Below are 16,335 nucleotides of genomic sequence, written 5' to 3' on the forward strand. Positions count from 1 at the left end.
CAATGCAAAAGGGCCCCACGCAGATCGTGGAGATGCTGGGGGGCTGATCTTCGGTGCAAGGACTGCTCGGTTGTGGGGCTTCTCAATTCCCAAAGCACAGCATCAATGGTGCCTCGGGTGCTGCACAGTCAGCTTTTCAGGGGTCTTCCGAGATGTCCGGTCCCACGTCTCTCGGTGCCTCCACGGGTCCCTTCTTTGCAAGGACTGTGGATCGAGCGGTGAAAAGTCTGGGAGTCTGGGTCTTGTCAGGCTCTGGGCTCGGGCTCCGGCGGGAGGCGGCGGCAAAGCAGACGTCGAGTTGCTGGATGGTGCCTGTGTTCACAGGGTGGCCACTACTAGGCCACAAGAGAGATGCTCTTCAGTCTTCTGTGCAGCAGAAAGTCGAAGTCCGGCGTCTTCTTAGTTTTAAGTTGATTTCAGGATGATCTGAGGTGCTATGGCACTGCTCCCACTCTTATTCCCAATCTGAGGGGTGGATCACCTGCTAGGTCCCTCCTCTGGGTGGGACCAGGAAGGGGGGCGGTTACACCCCCTTTACTTTGTCCAGCTCCTCGCCAGGCCTGGGTCTGGAAAGTCCCAGGACCGGTTTGGACTGGCTTATGCACGAGGACACCTTGTGTGCCCCGGGCATGTCTGTTTCTATTCAGCCCTGTCCTACCCAATACACAAAATCCTGTCTGGGGTGGTGCTCGCACCTCCCAAGGCAGGAAGCCCTCTGTCCAAGCCTCCCTCGCTGGAAGGACTCCCAGCAGCAGGAGGTCAGACTTGTGTCTGTGGTGGAAGAATCCATTTTGTGATGCTGAGGCTCTGGTTAACTTTAACCGGGGTTCAGGTTATGTACATGTCGTGTCCCTCTAGAAGAGTGGAATGCTATCCCCGTCAACAGAACTGTCGAGGGCATAGTATTCCAAATCGTATGCCACCTTACTCGACATGTTTTGATAAAGCCAAACCAAAGTTAGCATATAACCGCGAGGATTATAATGCACTTAAGAGTATATGGTATGGCAGTATCCCGGAACAGCTAAGGGAGTTGTTCCCGACAGCTGCAGACAGGCTCAGCTCATGCTAGAGCACCATCTCACATGAAACCACGCACTCTGCCCCCAGGATTGCAGGGGCCTTCCATAGGAATGGCTTATAGGTTAACATGTGTCCAGTTAAGGTTAGATATAGGGATACTATATCTAAGTAAGAGGTGTCAAATATGGAGGCCAGGCCAGGGGTGGCACAATACATGCTGCAGCCCCTGGTAGGCCTTGGCTACACCTATGCCCTGGGTACCTATGGTACACTGTTACACGGGCCTATAAGGTGAACCAGTTCCAATTGTGTATGCACCTAAGGTACATGGAGTCCATTTTAAGGAGAGAGCAATTAGCCTGGGGCCCTGAATAGCAGGATCCCAGGCCAACTACGTCAGAAACCAGCTAAACACCAGGCAAAAAGTTTGGGGGTAACCATAGTCAGATATCCACCTTCATACAATGGGGCTCCCGGACCACCACCAAACAGCCCAGCACCTCTCACTGAAGCTGGAGCATGTTATCAGGGAGCAAATGGACCAACACCCTCAACCCCACCTGACACCTCAACCAATCTACAGCAAGCTGTCAAGACATTTTCTGCCTGGATCACTGACTGCGCCCACCAAATCACCCGTAAACCTAGGAGACCCTCCAAACAGGTCAGCTGCTACATATCGGAACTTAGAACTACTAAATGCATCTGCTAGCAACTTGAGAGAAGATGGCATAACAACAAGGACACCGCAGACTGGACATCCTACAAAACATCGCTCAACCAGTACCACCTACTCCTGAAATGGACGAAAAGGAGTGCTCTCGCCAACCGCATCAAGGCCAGTGCAAACCATAGAAAAAGCTAGTCAATGTTGTCAGAGAATTCTCAAACCCTCAGCCTCCGAAAGCATCATCACCTTCTCCCAGGAACTCTGCGATGCCCTGGCGGACTTCTTCCATGACAAGATCACTGCCATTTACAAAATCTTCAAGCCCGAACCCACTGCTGCTGACATCCTCAGCCTCAACATTTCCACAGAGGCAAACCCCGACCACCTGTTAAAGACATGGGACCAGCTCACCACTTAAAACACTACGTCCATCATGAACTCCATCCACTCAGGAAGACCAACAGACCCCTGCACCCACCACATCTTCAACCTTAGGAGCAAGACAATCAGCTACAAAATCACCACCATCTTGAAAGCATCCATTGCCATGGCCATCTTCTCGGACGAATGGATCCAAGCTTAAGTCAAACCCCTTCTCAAGTACTTGTCCGCCAACCCCAGCAAACTCAAAAACTTTGGTCCCATCTCTCAGCTCCCCTTTCACAGCAAAGTCCTTGAGAAAGTCATCAACCGCCAACTCAGGGAACACCTGGACAACAACAACCTTCTGGACATCTCCCATTTTGGATTCCTCACCAACCATAGTACAGAAACCGCCCTCATAGGCATCATTGACGACATCAGAGCACACCTTGACTGAGGAGAAACAGCAGTCTGATCCTACTTGACCTCTCAGCAGCATTCAATATCCTATTCCACCACACCCTTCTCAATAGACTCCACCACATCAGGATCCAAGGAGACGCCCTCAGATGGATTGCCTCCTTCCTGGCTGGGAGAATCTAGAGAACGCACCTGCCTCTCTTCACCTCTGAACACAAAAGAAACATCTGCAGCATCCCTCAAGGTTCATCCCTCAGTCGCACCCTGTTCAACACTTTCATGACCCCCCTGGCTGACATCTTCAGAACCCATGGACGAAAAATCTAATCCTATGCTGACGACACCCAGCTCATTTTCTTGCTATCAGAAGAGCCCTCCACCATGAGGACCAGCTTCTACAGTTGCATGAGGAACATCATAGACTGTATGTAGGACAAGTGCCTGAAACTCAACACAGAAAAGACTGAAGTGCTGAAGTCCTGGAACAGCACATCCCTGTGGAATAACTCCTAGTTGCCATCCAAATTAAGACCCTCACCCATGCCAACAGACCATGTCGGCAACCTCAGCATCATCATGGACAGCAAACTCACCATGAAAAAACAGATCAGCGCAATCTCTCCCGCCTGCTTCCTCACTCTTTGCATGCTCTGCAAGATCTTCAAATGGCTCCCTGTCAACATCAGACGAACCATCACCCAAGACCTAGTCACCAACTAGCTGAACTAAGGCAGGAATCAACTCACACCACAATCCGCTCACTGCATAGGAACAGCTCACAACCCAGAACACCACAGCCATCATGAACTCCATCCACTCTGGAGCACCCAGGGACCCTGCTCCTACAGTCTCTTCAACCTCTGAAGCAAAGAAATCAGTTGCCAACTCACCACCATTCTCAAAACATCCATCACCACAGCTACCTTCCCTGATGCATGGAAACACGCAGAAGTCAGACCCTCCTCAAGAAATCCTCAGTTGACCCCAGCAAGCTCAGGAACTACCATCCCTTCTCCCTGCTCATATTCCCTGCCAAGGTTCTTGAGAAGGCCAACAACTGTCAGCTCACCGAAAACCTGCAGAGAAACAGCCTGCTAGACTCCTCTCAATCCGGTTTCCACACCAACCACAGCACCGAGACTACCCTATTCACCGAAACCAAAGACATACGTACTCTCCTAGGCAGGGAACAATCTGTGGCCCTGATCCTCCTGGACCTCTCAGCAGCTTTCAACACCGTATCCCACCACTCACACATCAAGACACTGCACCACACGAGGTACAGGGTGACACACTCAGCTGGTTTGCATCCTTCCTGTTTCCTTACTACAATCTTTACCTGCAACCCGAGACTCCTATCTTGAGAATAAACCTTATGCTGTTTCCCCTTCTATACTACTGGCTACCCATTTATCACAGCCTCCCTGTGGAACGACACCAGGTGGCCCGGAGAACTCGGACCTACTTCCACACCAACAGATTACACCCGCACCCTCAGCATCATGAAACTCACCATAAAAAAAAAACATATCAGCATGGTCTCTGCCACCTGCTTCCACACTCTCCGAATGCTCCTAATGATCTTCAAATGGCTTCCGGTCACCACCAGGAAAACAGTCAGTCAAGCCATAGTCACTAGCAGGCAGGACTATGGCAACCCACTGTATGCAGGAACTACCTCCTAACTCCTCATGAAGATACTCCAGATGATACAGAACTCAGTGGCCAGACTCATCCTAAACATGCTCAAATGAAAACCCACATCCCCCCACCTCAGAAACCTCCAATGGGTCACCGTCCAGAAAAGATGCCAATTCAGGATGCTAACACATGCCTACGAAGCCCTCCATGACAAAGGACCAGAATACATCAACTCCCGCCTGAACTTCCACCAACCCCCCAGAGACCTCGCTTTGCCTCACTCGCACAGACACCACGCATTCCGCCGAAGTTTCAGTGGAGGCCGTTCCTTCTCCTAGCCCGCCGCCAAGTCCTGGGACAGCCTTCCCCACCACCTCTGATCAGAACCCTCTCTAGCGGAATTCAGGAAGAGACTCAAGACCTGGCTTTTCGACTGAGCACCACAACATAGGGCCTGGATACCCTTGCGGGTGAATAGTCGTGCTCTACAAATACATATTGATTGATAGTGACATATTGATTGATAGTGGTTAGAGATCAGTTACCAACATCTACTTCTAGAAATTGTCATACTGTTCAATACTGCCACATTCTGGATGGATAAATAGCTGAGTTCCTGTACCCAGTCAGATAAATCTGTCACCAATATCTGTAATTCAAGACCTGGCTGGCCTCACGATATTTCGCCCAGTATCAATCCTACAATGTTGTGAACTGATTTTTCTTTAATATCTCAACTCTTGATATATATTCTCCCATATAGCCTTTTACTTTGTGACATGCATGTTGTTCTTGATGATCAAGGGGCTAGCATACCCTCTTCACACCTGCACAGGGCAAGATTCTTGATCCAGGTGCATGCTGTAAGTGATAGCTCACAATGCCAATTTACAGTGCCTGGTAGGACATCCCCTAATTTGTGCCAGTTCTTCCCCTATCCACCATCCCTCCGCTTCCTTGAATGGGTTCTGAGGCAAAAGAGAGAGGGGAGTTTGTCTGCTTTAAAACTCAATGTCGACCAGATTCATACTCAAAAGAAAGTAGGTATCTTTATTTGCCTGACATTCCATCTACCCAAGCAAGTACCCATATTAGGTCTGTTTCCAGCATAACTGCAGTTGACACATGGATGAACATTTCAGTGCAGGCAAGATGAGCTAGCAGAGTGCCAGGGGAATGCCAGCAAATCAATGTAGGATCGTAGGTTGCCAACCCGGCCTTGAACTTGTTAATGGCCCATTTATCCCTAGAGAGTATTGGCGCCAAACTCACAAATGTACTCAGTCTATCAAATGCATGTGAACCCTCTGGGGTGATTAGCTGCGCTATACAAGTACAACTTGATTAATTAATTGATCCCTGGGAGCTTGAAAAGCTAAGCAACTCTGCTGGCACCCAAACCAATGCCCAGGAGATCAACCATGTAAATTGTAATTGTAATTGTAAATTGATACTTGTATAGCGCACTACTCACCCGCAAGGGTCTCAAGGCGCTTGTACGAATACCGCTGTGGAACCCATCCTGGCTTTCCCTGTAAGGCGTCCACTCCTGGGCACCCCCAAGGTGGAGGCCAGGCATCCTTAGCGTTGTGGGGGCCGTTGTGGAGATTAAGCAAGCTATTGCCCAGAGTTGCAGAGTGGGACTCCATGATTGGAATAGGCACCGAGGCGAGAATTATCAGGTCCGTGGAATTTTTGAGCCCAAGACCCACCGAGGCGGGGAATTGAACCCTGGTCCCGGGCTAGACCTCTGCATCAGGGTCTGCCGCTCTAACCATTGAGCCACACTTCTCCACCCATTGAGCCACACTTCTCCACCCATGCCTATTTACGTGGGTGCATCAGTCCACCTAGCATGATGTGCGCCTCACCCACAGTTCTTGCAGCTGAGGAGAAGAGTGAGACTGTAATTTTGTAGGCAAGCATTGTAGTTTTAGACGAAGTAAACCGAATCGACGCTATTTAGATCTTTGTTGTTCCTTGCCACATCCCCACAATTGAACACATCAGGTCTGTGGGGTAATCGTCCTAATTTGAGCCGAGTAGTAAAGCTGTTTGGCAGGTCCCTAATATGAGAACATGGTGCATTCCTAACACTTTTTCTGTATGCTTCTGAGGAATTGCGTCCTTGAACCTTAATTGCAAATATGTTAATAAGTTTTTGTCTGCTCATTGCTGGAGTACCATTGCCTTGTGCAACATCTGACTAGGCTACGCGGGGTACATATGGGACATTGTATTCGACTCTGCTGTAATCTGTAGCTGGAGCAGCAAGGATGGATACCAGAGGAAGTGGCAATCAATGAATCTGAACATGGACATCTGTATGGAACAGCAGTAAGAGAACCAAGCCAACATGAGTGAGGGTTACAAAGAAAGCATTAAAGGGTCACCGTACAATATGTAAGTCCTAGATAGCTTCCATCTGATGAGAATTATGACCCAGACTCACCTCAAATAAAATAACGATCCTTACAGTACTCCGTTTGTCAATTAACCAAGCAAGAATCTTGGTTTAAGCTCTACTCAACCAGCTAACGGGGCTTATAAAGGTAGGTCTTATCCTTTTCCCCAGATCTAGCATTGTAGTCAGGCCAAGGGTAGAAAGTCTACTATGAAACGTTACCTCGCTATGCCTCCATGAGCATCCCAAGTAAGGCATGCAAACTCAACATTTAGAATCGGTTTCCTTCCAACCACAGCACATGGGATTTTACAAGATGGCAGCACGAGTCTGCTCTGCTGAGACTTAAAGTGGTCCCGGGGCCTAACAATCGAGTGATAGATCAAGCACTATCAGTGTTGTCTTAAGGATTTTTGGGGCCGCCATGCAAAACATACTTTGGGGTCCACTGTCAATAATCGAGTTACATTTCATTTCCCGCTTTTGTGCTAGTTATGTTCCACATGATGCCAAACAAACATTCAAAAATGGGTTTCACAAAAAAACAGTTGAAGCATGTCTTTCTGAGGACCCCAAAAATCATCAAGATGACATGGGGCAAAGAGGGCCAGAGGTGGATGTAGGCAGAGAAAAGAAGAGATGTTCAGATATAGTTATGGGCAGAGTGAGGGGGGGCCTTGGAAAATGGGGTCCCTGGGCAAATGCCCACTTTGCCCATATCTTAAAACATCGCTGTGCACTATACTCATCCAAAGCACCCGAGATTACGGGTGGCACCTTTCCCAGAGAAAATACTGAAAGATTCTGAATAGGCCCAGGCATGGTTCTTAAGCAGAACTTTGTATTCTTTTTTTTTAACATGGTCTTTCTGTCTTTGTTTACCTTAATTATCAGGCAGTGGTCATTAGGACAGATGTAGCACACATTTAAAGTGTCTTTTTCTAACATTTGTGTTTAAAGTTTGTATTGAGAAGATGAAAAAAGGTGATTTATGTAAAAAAAAAAATGTGTACAGGGCATTTAATATTCTGGTCATGCTGGTATACAAAACCGGCCAGGTGGCAACCCTATCAGGGATAGAAGTATGGTACACCAAAAGAAAACATCCTATTCTTGTAAACTGAACAAGCATTTGCAATGCAATAGGTTTCGCATTTACGCAAGTTTGAGCTATGGCATTGTAAATGGCAATGCCTTTTATAAATATTTTGGTTTTTAAAATAAAAATAAAAGAAATTGTCATTTACAATGCTAATAGTTTAAACTCTCGCAAATGCGAGACCTATTGCATTCCAAATGCTTGTTTGTAAAAGCGCCCTATGCTGCGCTTTCACTTTAATAGCAGCCAAGCCCCTTTCTTTAGACGACCTTCATCCAAAGAAAGGTGCACGGCCGCCATTAAAGTGAATGTGCGGTATGGGCGCTTTTACAAAAAAAAGCATTTGTTTAAGTTGTAAAAAAAAAATGTTTTTGTAAAAGCTCCCCATGCCGCGCTTTCACTTTAAAGGCGGCCACCTCCCTTTCTTTAGAGGCTGCTCGTGTAAAGAAAGGTGTGCGGCTGCAATTAAAGTGAAAGCGCGGTATGGCGCGCTTTTACAAAAAAAAACATTTGTCTGTCAAGTTGACAAATGTTTTTTTTGTAAAAGCACCCCATACCAGGCTTTTACTTTGATGTTCACCATGCCCCTTTCTTAAAGACGTGGCTCATCTACAGAAAGGTGCGGCTGCCATTAAAGTAAAAACGCGGTATGGAGCACTTTTAAAAATAAAAAGCATTTGTTAAGCAGCATGACATTTGCAGAAGTGCAGATCCTTACAGGGAGCATTTTTGACAAATAAAGTGCAGCGTCCATGATCGGGCTCCACTCTGTCATGAAAATAGGGTGGGTTAGGGACAACCTGTGGTGCCTGCAAAAGGAGCTAGATTAAAGACATTAAAGAAAATACTGCTCACAGACTGTAGCACAACACATGTAAAACGTCCTGTCCTTATTGGGGGTTACAAATGCAGGCAAGGCATTCCTAATGCAGGATTAACAAATCTCTAAACTAATCGGAAGCAACCATTTAGAAAGGACAGTAGCAGGAGCCAATTGAAAAGATGGGCGGAGAGTCGGCATAGCTTCAAGTCCATACCTGAATACAGCATGCCTAGCAGAGCAGCACATGCGCTTCCCTGGCTCGACCTAATCAGGAGACACAAAATTGAACGACTCAAAACAACCACTTGTAAAGCACATATGCAGGGGGAACACGACTTTCCTCCCAGTATTTGCTGCCTAACAGTGGCGTAGCTAGGGAGGGCGGTCCGCCCCAGGCGGCACAATTTTTGAAGGCGGCCACGCGGCACTAGTAGCCTGTTTCGGCCGCAGTGCCCCTTATAATTTATTTGGGGACACAGTGTCCCCAAATAAATTATAAAGGCCGCCGTGGCCACAACGGGCCACCAGTGCCGAGCGCGCAGCACTGGCAGTTTGAAAGTGCGCACCTGACCGGCTGTTGTGTATGCCCAGCTCTTGACTGTTCTTCCGTCCCAGCCTTCAGGGCCGTCAATCAATCTTGTAGCGCACGAGCGCTACCAATGACATCCCCGAGCGACATGAAATGCTTTATTTTGACAGGGCCAGCCCTGCCCCTGCGATGAGAACGACGTAGCAGTGACGCGTCACGCGCTTCACCGCTACGCTCTCTCACGCTCCTTCTGGCCTGAGGCAGTCAGTGGCAGAGGTCTCACAGTAGTACACGAGAAAATAAGCTTCGCAAGCGCAGTGTTGATGATTTAAAGTCTTCCGATAGGTAAGTTTAAACACCAGTCGACGTCATCCAGGCTTCTACATGTCACATAAGGAAGTGTTGGGTCTTGTTTAATCTGAATGGTGGGTGTATTCGAGGCTTTGACCTAATGCATCGATCAGTTTGTCGAGGTTATCCACCTTCGTGTGTTTTAGTTACCGAGTGTTATGGGGGGCAGGTTATTTAAAATGCTTTTTCTTTAATACCGTACATGTTTCGCCTGTATAATTGTATGCTATGGGAACTGTGTTATCGTTGCAATGACGTAATGTATGCGGATAGACTTTCAAGAGGCCTTTTCTGCAGGCCACAGTTTGTTTGTCTCATCATTGAAACACCCTGAGGGCTTGAGTAGTGTGACCTGATGCTGGAGAAAATGTCGGTATTGGTCGTTAGATATGTGGTCTCTTGTGTAAGCTGCCGAGGAACTTAACCAAGTGAGTAAAAAAATCCTGAACAGGTGTACTTTCAGTGCTTTTTGTAGGCAGGTAGACATTCGCTGTCTCCCAGATATGACTCTGGTCATTTCCAGAGCCAAACATTTAAAGGCCGCCGTTCTATTAGGATTTGCCTACGGACAGCTTTTAGTTGAGCGCCGATAATTACATATTTAGAAATACCAACGCTTGTAGTGGAAATGTTGGTTATCCTAATGATTGGCTTTTTTGTCATTCATTGCTAATTGCAATTAAGGAATTTTAAGAAATCGCTAAAAAATTGTGATTTTTTATATACATACCATTTTGCAATTCTCAAATAGCGATTCTCAAAAAATTGCTATTTGAGAATCGCAAATAGGTATTTTGAAACATCTTCCCCTAAGAGAATAAGTAACGCGTCAGAGTAAGGCAGAAAAGTGACTCGATTGTAATGTAAGCCATAACCAATGCCTTTAGAACTATCCTGCCAACTCGAAAACTATGCAATAAAAATATTAATACAGATAATCCGCGAACCCGCCTGTAGTCACGGCTACACATAAGGACGTTAATGGGGGAAAAGACGTTCAGGCAAGGTGGTGATGTTGATTGGCATCAGCTGTCTGCCACCGTGCACAGACCAGTGGGTCTGTGCCTGCTAATATCTTGTGGAAGGTTTTACCCCTACTTTAGAAAATGCCACCAATGAAGGTCCGGAACATTTAGGGTCCTGAGAGCACTATAGTTCCACCAATTTAGAAGACATAGCATGAGGGCTCCTAACTATAAAACAGGGGCGTAGGTTCCATCGGTGCACCAGGTGCAGTGGCATCGGAACCTTGAGGCCTGAGAGGCCCACTGAGCCCTGATTATTGCTGTCATTTATAACCTATGCAGCGGCTGTGGGGCCCACTCCCTCCCTCGCGCTAGTGCCCACGATAGACTGGCTACGCCCTGAACTTTATTATAGATTTACAATTTGTTTGACAATGAACGCCAGCAGCGATCTTATTAAATTACCAAGCGAAGCACATTTTAAAAACTGACATTTACCAATTGTTAAATTTTTTGTATTGTTCAGTTTCAAGACTGATTCCCGCTACTGCCTTTCCTGGTAAATCACCTATATCTACTCGGTCTCTTGTTTAATTATATTACTTATTTATGTTTAACCTCATAAAACAGCAATATATAGAACTGCACTGCAACAATGCCCCACACATTAATTCACTTGTATGAAAGGCTCCTGGGGATGTTACATGGTATGGTGACTTCCAACTCCGTAGAACTTCCTGGACTAAATTGCCTGCCTCCTAAACTTTAGGACAAACAGTGCTGTAGGCACAGTTCGCTACAGCGGCAACGAAATTTAAGAGGCGATGTTGGGAGGTTGGGTTATTACCTTGCAGAAGCATCCTGTCCCAAATAATTGTAATTGTATTTATATAGCACTTACTACCGCTGACGAGGCGTTGGAGAGCTTTTCGGCGAGTAGCACACTACTCTACAACCCAAAAAGGATTAGTGGTGGGTTGGTATAAGGAAATATGTGTTCATTTGTGCGTGGTCATGTGAATCTGTTAGTTGGTTTGAATAGGATAATAGAGGATAGAAGAAGGAAGAGTCTAGAAAGTGTTATTTGGGAGATCATAGTAGTATGATTAGGTTTCGGATAAGTAAAAGTAGAGACAGAGGAGAGAAGAGTCTCTAGAAAGGGATTAGGGAAATGATAATACTAAAATTAGGTTTGGTATACATGAGGGAAGAATTTAGAAAGGGCTGTTTGGGAGATCAGAGTAGTAAAAATAAGGCTTCGGTCAGCCAAGGAAGGATTGGGAGCTGGGGGAGGGTGGGAGTCTACAAAGGTTTATTTTGGAGAACATGTTAGTAGAACGTGGTTTGGGATGAGTCAGAGAGTGAAGGTAGAGGATATATTGAGAGAGGTATAGGGTGAAAGAATAGCGTATTGCAGAGAGTCACGTTTTTAATTTTTTTTATTCGGCAGGCAGCGGGGCAGCGGTGCAGTGTGCGATGCCCTCAGGTCGACGTTGCGGGCAGCGGCTCAGTGACGGTCGTCCAGCGATGTCGGTGAGACCAGAGCTGAGGTGTGAAGTGATGCAGTGCTTGTCGCGGAGCAGGCAAGTCACGGTGCAAGCAGCGGCGGCGGCGTTGCTGAAGCGCTGTTATCAACTTGCGACCTGGAGTTGATGGTGCCGGCGTTGGTAGGCCATGGCTGCAGTGCAGGAGGATGACTGTGCGTCATTTAACTTACAAGCAGTGCCCTCGAACCACGCGCACGCAGCCATGTCTATGTGGAGCGGCCTCATCGGTGATTCCAGGGTGTCGGCATGAATCGAGGCGGTGCAGAAAGCGGTGCCCACAGGTCGCGGTGCAAGCAGCGGCTTGGTGGCAGCGTCAAGTGGCATCGTCGGTGAGACCAGGGTTTCTGTGCAAAGTGCGGCAATGCCCTCTGTGGTGCCTTCAGGACACGTGGTCAACAGCGGCGTCATGGATGGCATCGGATTGCTTTTTCTTCTTTGAACAGGGGGAAAGCTGTACCTCAAGCCCTTGGAGAAACTCACAAAAAAGGAAGTTGCAGAAAGTTCAGTCCAGACCTTTCACTGCCCAAGACAGAAGCATTCACTGCAGGACAACACAACAAAGCACACAGCAAAGTGGTAGTCCCTCCTCACAGCTTCTCCAGCTCTCTTTCTTGGCACTCTTCTTGGTTCCAAAAGAGTTCTAAAGTTCTGGGGTCTGGCACCAATATTTATACTCCAAATTAATTTGTTCTCTCAGGCAGAGAGTGTCTGTGCTTAGTCCAAACCAGTTTGGTCCTCTCTGGCCCAGCTTTCCAGGAGGAGGCGGAGACAGCATTGTCTACAGCAGACCAGGTCCATTCAGGTGCAAGGAAATCTCCTCCCATTACTCTAAATGCAGCCCAGGTCTATTCAGCCCAGCCCTGTCTCATGCAGGAAAGGCAGGACACAGCTTGTCCCCACCAATGGCTGTCTGAAGAGAATGCACATCCCAGCCCCTGTCACTCCAAAGCCAGAAATTCAATCCATAAACCCAGCAGAGGCACACAGGATGGCTGAGGAAGAAAATACCTACTTTCTGAAAGTAGTATTTTCAAACACAGAACATAAAAATCATCTTTACTAAAAGCATTCTAATCTCCATTTCCTTATCGTTTCCCAATGGGAAGTTATATTTATAAGATGTTATAAATAAACTCCCATTCTACATTATGGGACAGATAGCCTTTCAATAGTGAAAAATGAAATGCACTGTAATTCACTACCAGGACTTGTCACACACATCAGTACATGTCCTACCTTCAACATACACCGCACCCTGCCCACAGGGGTACCTTGGGCCTACGTTAGGGGTGACATGCTCCTCGGAGTGATAGTAGCGCTATATAAATGTGTGCTTACATTACATTACATTACATTACATATGTGTAAGAAAAGGGAAGATTAGGGCCAGGCAATAGGGTGCACTTACCAGGTCGACATGGCAGTGACAAACTGCGCACAGACTCTGCAGTGGCAGGTCAGAGTTACCTTTACAGGGCTACTTCGGTGGGTGGCACAATCGGTGCTGCAGGCCCACTAGTAGCATATGATTTACAGGCGCTGGCACTCTGAGTGCACTGTACTAGGGACTTACTAGTAAATCAAATATGACAATCATGGAAACACCAATCCATAACACAATTTACAACAGGAGCACTTGCACTTTAACACTGAACAGCATCGAGAAAGTGTGCAGAGACACTAAACCAGCAAAAACCAGGAGGTCAGAAATCAAAAAGACAGGGGAAACATGCCAAAAGATGCCTAGGTCTAACACCATGTTAATGGTTTATTGTTCAAATATGCATGGTCATTTCCACTTGTATGTAGGTTAAAGGAGATGATTGAATATTAACATTTAGTCACACCCTTAAGATAGCCTTCTTTATGTAGCAGAATTTCTGAAATGTTGATTGGTTTGTGTGAGATAACATATTACTACAGCTCATTTTACCACCTCACATTATGTGGAGGGCATGGTTTTCAAGCCCTGTCAGCCTATAAAAAGTGCCCTATTTGGGATGTGTGCAAGTGCTTTTTATCTATTCTTTCTAGGCAGACTTTATATTAATCTTCTTACAGACTGTACTTAGATGCTTTCACAACTTGTTCTGCTTTCTAAACGGAGCAGCCCAGTTTGCTCTCTAACTCTTTACTTACAGAGGTTCACCGTATATTATACCAGTGACAGCTGGCACGGATCGGGCTGGGGGGCCAAGGGGTAGTAAAATAAAAATAAAAACATATCTTATCGTCGGTCTCCCATCGTCCCTCCTCGTCGTCCCTCTGCTCTGTCAGGAAGCACCCAGGCTCCCCATAGCCTATCACAATGCTGAAATGCAGTGCTGTGATTGGTAAGCACTGAGGCTCCCCTGAGCCAATCACAAGGCTGCAATGCAGCATTGTATGGTCTGAGCGCTGTTTTTGGGTGCCAGCCAGGGACTGGGGGCCTGGGCATGTTCTCCACCCAGGCTGTAATGCAGCCTGTGTGGAGAACATGCAAAGTGTGCATGACTGTTTTACTAGTCCCTGAGCGCCGGCCAAACAGTCATGCACACTGATAACAGTGCATACCACTCCCTGTGGGTGCCTGTTATTCCCCCCTGGCCCCGCCCCTAAAACCCCGGGACACAAAATAAAATGATAATAAACCACGGTTTATTATCGTTTTCTCTTTTGCTGCTGGAAGGGGGGGGGTCGACGCTCTTCCGCCATAGCGGTGGAGCCCCGCTATGTTATACTCTTGCCTATTATGAATTATTGAATATCCTGAATCGTCTTTTTGCTTTCTGTATTGATTCTTAATTTTACAATACACCTTCATGGTTTTGTTTGAATCTTCTCTTGGGTAGGTTATCTTCATTTGGCAAGGTCCTTCCTCCTTTGGGACTCACATGACCTGGATCCGTCTAATTAGCCTTTTGAGTAGAAAGCACCGCCAAAGGAGAGTTAAAGCTTGTAGGCACACAAGGAATGACTTTCTAAGCCAAGCCATAACGGCAATGTACTAGCCACCAAGAATGCTTCTCCTAGATTCAAAAGGAAGGGCCATCAACTAGGAAAGGACTGAGAATCCAAATCACAGTCAGAAGAGAATGTTCTCATTAGGTTTGGGGGAGAGACTTTTGAGATGCCTTCTACATAATCCTTAAACCACAGAATGTTGAAGAATACACTTTTGATATGCCTTGATGGCTAATAGTGGAACTGTTGGACTTGGCCCTTTTTGCAAGGTTATCCCCAAACTTTTTGCTCCTTCCTCCTATTGTTTCCTGACCCATGTTTATTGGCTAACGGACTCTGGGCACTTTACCACAGCAATTCAGTACTAAAATGCATATGATCTCTGTATAAATTGTGTTTATGGATTCGTGTTTCCATGATTGGCATATTTGATTGACTGGTAAGCCCCTAGTAGAGTGCACTGAGTGTGCCAAGGCTTGTAAATCAAATGCTACTAGTGGGCCTGCAGCACTGATTGTGCCACTCACATGAGTAGCTCTGAAAAGGTATCTCAGACCGGCCACTGCAGTGTCTGTGCGCTGGTTGTTAACTGCCTTGTCGACTTGGCAAATGCACCCACTTCCCAGGCCCTAACCTTCCCTTTTCTCACATGTAAGGCACCCCTATGGTAAGTCCAAGGTACCCACCTGGGCAGGGTGCAGTGTATGTGAAAGGTAGAACATGTACCGGTGTGTGTGACATGTCCCGATAGTGAAATGCTGCCAATTTCATTTTTCACTATTGAAAGGCTATCTTTCCCAATAGGATAGAATGGGAAATGCTTTGTAACATCTTACAAGCATAACTTCCCACTGGGACAAGATAGAGAAATAAAGTTTAGGCTCTCTGAACTGAGAATTCAATAACATATCTTATAGTAAAGATAGTTTTTGAATTGTGTGCTTGAAAGTAGGCATTTTCTTGTTTAACCATTCTGTTTGCCTCTGCCTGTTAGTGGGTTTTGGAGTGACAGGGGCTGGGGATGTGCATTCACTGTAGACAGCCAGTGGGGGGTTGAGGTGTGCCTGGCCCTGCCTGGATGACTCAGAGCTGGGCTGAATAGACCCTGGCTAAATTTAGAGAAGTGGGAGGAGATTTCCTTGCACTTGAATAGGGCCTGTCTACCTTGCACAATGCCGCCTCCACCCACTGTGCTCATACTGCACCAGTGAGGACAGAACTGGTTTGGACTCGGCTCAGAGACCCTTGAACAGAGAACAAAGACAAAATGGGTTATAAGTATTAGACCTAAAACCCCAGAACTTTAGATCAGTTCTGGACTAAGAAGAACCTTTGCCAATGAGTAGAGCTGAAGACCTGTGAGGAGGAGTACTGCCCCTTTGCTGTGTGCTGTGTGGAGTTGGCCTGCAGTTGCTGTTTCTGCCATGGAGAGGACAAAGATTGGAACTTTGCTTTGAACCTGCTTGAAGAAGACCTCCAAGGGCCTGTGTGTGCTGGCCACCTGTTCTGAAGTCTCAAGGCCACAAAGACTTTAACCCCAGCTCTTCTAAACTCTAT

At 46.8% G+C, this 16,335-nt stretch overlaps 1 protein-coding gene across 1 annotated transcript in view; it reads right to left on the reverse strand.

Annotated features, from left to right (window-relative positions):
* Nucleotides 1-2,563: 2,563 nt before the first annotated feature.
* Nucleotides 2,564-16,335, reverse strand: part of LOC147751546 (uncharacterized) — an 89,804-nt gene continuing 76,032 nt past the window's right edge. The window contains exon 3 of the mRNA XM_086933415.1: nt 2,564-2,684. Within this exon, the coding sequence (XP_086789541.1) occupies nt 2,564-2,684 (121 nt within the window). The remainder of the gene's footprint in view (nt 2,685-16,335) is intronic.

This window comes from Lissotriton vulgaris, chromosome 1_1, assembly GCF_964263255.1.
Source record: "Lissotriton vulgaris chromosome 1_1, aLisVul1.2, whole genome shotgun sequence".
Lineage (NCBI taxonomy): Eukaryota > Metazoa > Chordata > Amphibia > Caudata > Salamandridae > Lissotriton > Lissotriton vulgaris.